General features: G+C 42.3%; 1 protein-coding gene across 1 annotated transcript in view; it reads right to left on the reverse strand.

The window, feature by feature from the left end:
* Positions 1 to 369, reverse strand: part of LOC17874365 (phosphoribosylaminoimidazole-succinocarboxamide synthase, chloroplastic) — a 2,610-nt gene extending 2,241 nt beyond the window's left edge. The window contains exon 1 of the mRNA XM_006279181.2: positions 31 to 369. Coding sequence (XP_006279243.2) covers positions 31 to 369 — 339 coding nt within the window. The remainder of the gene's footprint in view (positions 1 to 30) is intronic.
* Between the last annotated feature and the right edge of the window lie 752 nt (positions 370 to 1,121).

Here is a 1,121-nt window from a genome sequence, read left to right on the forward strand (position 1 = left end):
GGTAAGAAACAAAAAGTAAACAATGCCAACCTTTCCCTTGATTCTAGATTTCAAACCAGGAACAGTCTCTATAAGATTCGTCTCAGAGAGACAATTTGACAGCGAGTCTTTGATTGTGCCAAGAACCTCTCCCTTTCGGTTACTCATGACTAAATCATCAAGAGACAGTTGTGGTCTCCCCTCCTGCTGGTTTTGGGCATTGCCCTCGCAAGCCATAACCAATGAACAGGGTTTTGGGTATTTCTTGAACTCCGGTAATGTTCTCAGGAACGAGACTGACGCAAAAGCTGGGGTTTTTACAGACACTGTCCTAGTAACGCTCTGGGGTGTTCTCAAAGGATTTAGAGTTGACCTCACACACTGAGCCATACCAGAAACCAGCACTTAACCCCCTGCACCAGAAGCACCAAAAAACTTCAAATTGGTATACGATTTCGAACCTATAGCCGCCACAAAGGAAAATTAAGAAGATATGAAGGATTCTAAACGGAACCTAAGAAGTCAGGATTATAATCCAAATAGACTAAGGAAGAAGAGCAGACTCTAGTAACCACAGCTAATACAAACCCCGTGAAAATATGAGAATCGAACATGTGTTAAAGGAAGAAAGCCAAACCTTTTATCAAAACAAGCTAAAGCCGAAGCGCGACGGAATAAGTTCTGATAAACAGAGAGTGACGATAGAAGCCGGCAGCGAAAAGTAGGGAGAACACTGAGCTCGGAATCTGCGTTTGCGTTTAAAACCTGAATGTTTTTCTTTTCAATCGCTCATTAATATTTAAATAAGGAAAATAAATATGTATAAACCAGAGAGAAGAAAAAAACACGGCTTTGCCCTCCTCCGCATCTCCTCTCGGGGTTCAAGATCCCTCACCTCTGCATCTTCCAAAAACCAAAATCTGTGTTTTTTACCTGTATTCAAACCAAAAGGTTAAACCTTTGCTTGAAGTTTGCGAAACCCTCAAGGGAGATAGATGCCAATTTAGAGAGAAACGGAGAAGCAGAGAGATATGGCGAGGCAAGCTGGGAAGCAGAATTGTGGGAGGGTTGTGTTAGTTTCATTCCTCGCTCTTTTAGCTGCCGGACTTGTACCCACGTATGAACTTCTTAAATTCTTCTCA

The sequence above is a fragment of the Capsella rubella genome, unplaced genomic scaffold, assembly GCF_000375325.1.
Source record: "Capsella rubella cultivar Monte Gargano unplaced genomic scaffold, Caprub1_0 scaffold_43, whole genome shotgun sequence".
NCBI classification, from domain to species: Eukaryota; Viridiplantae; Streptophyta; class Magnoliopsida; order Brassicales; family Brassicaceae; genus Capsella; species Capsella rubella.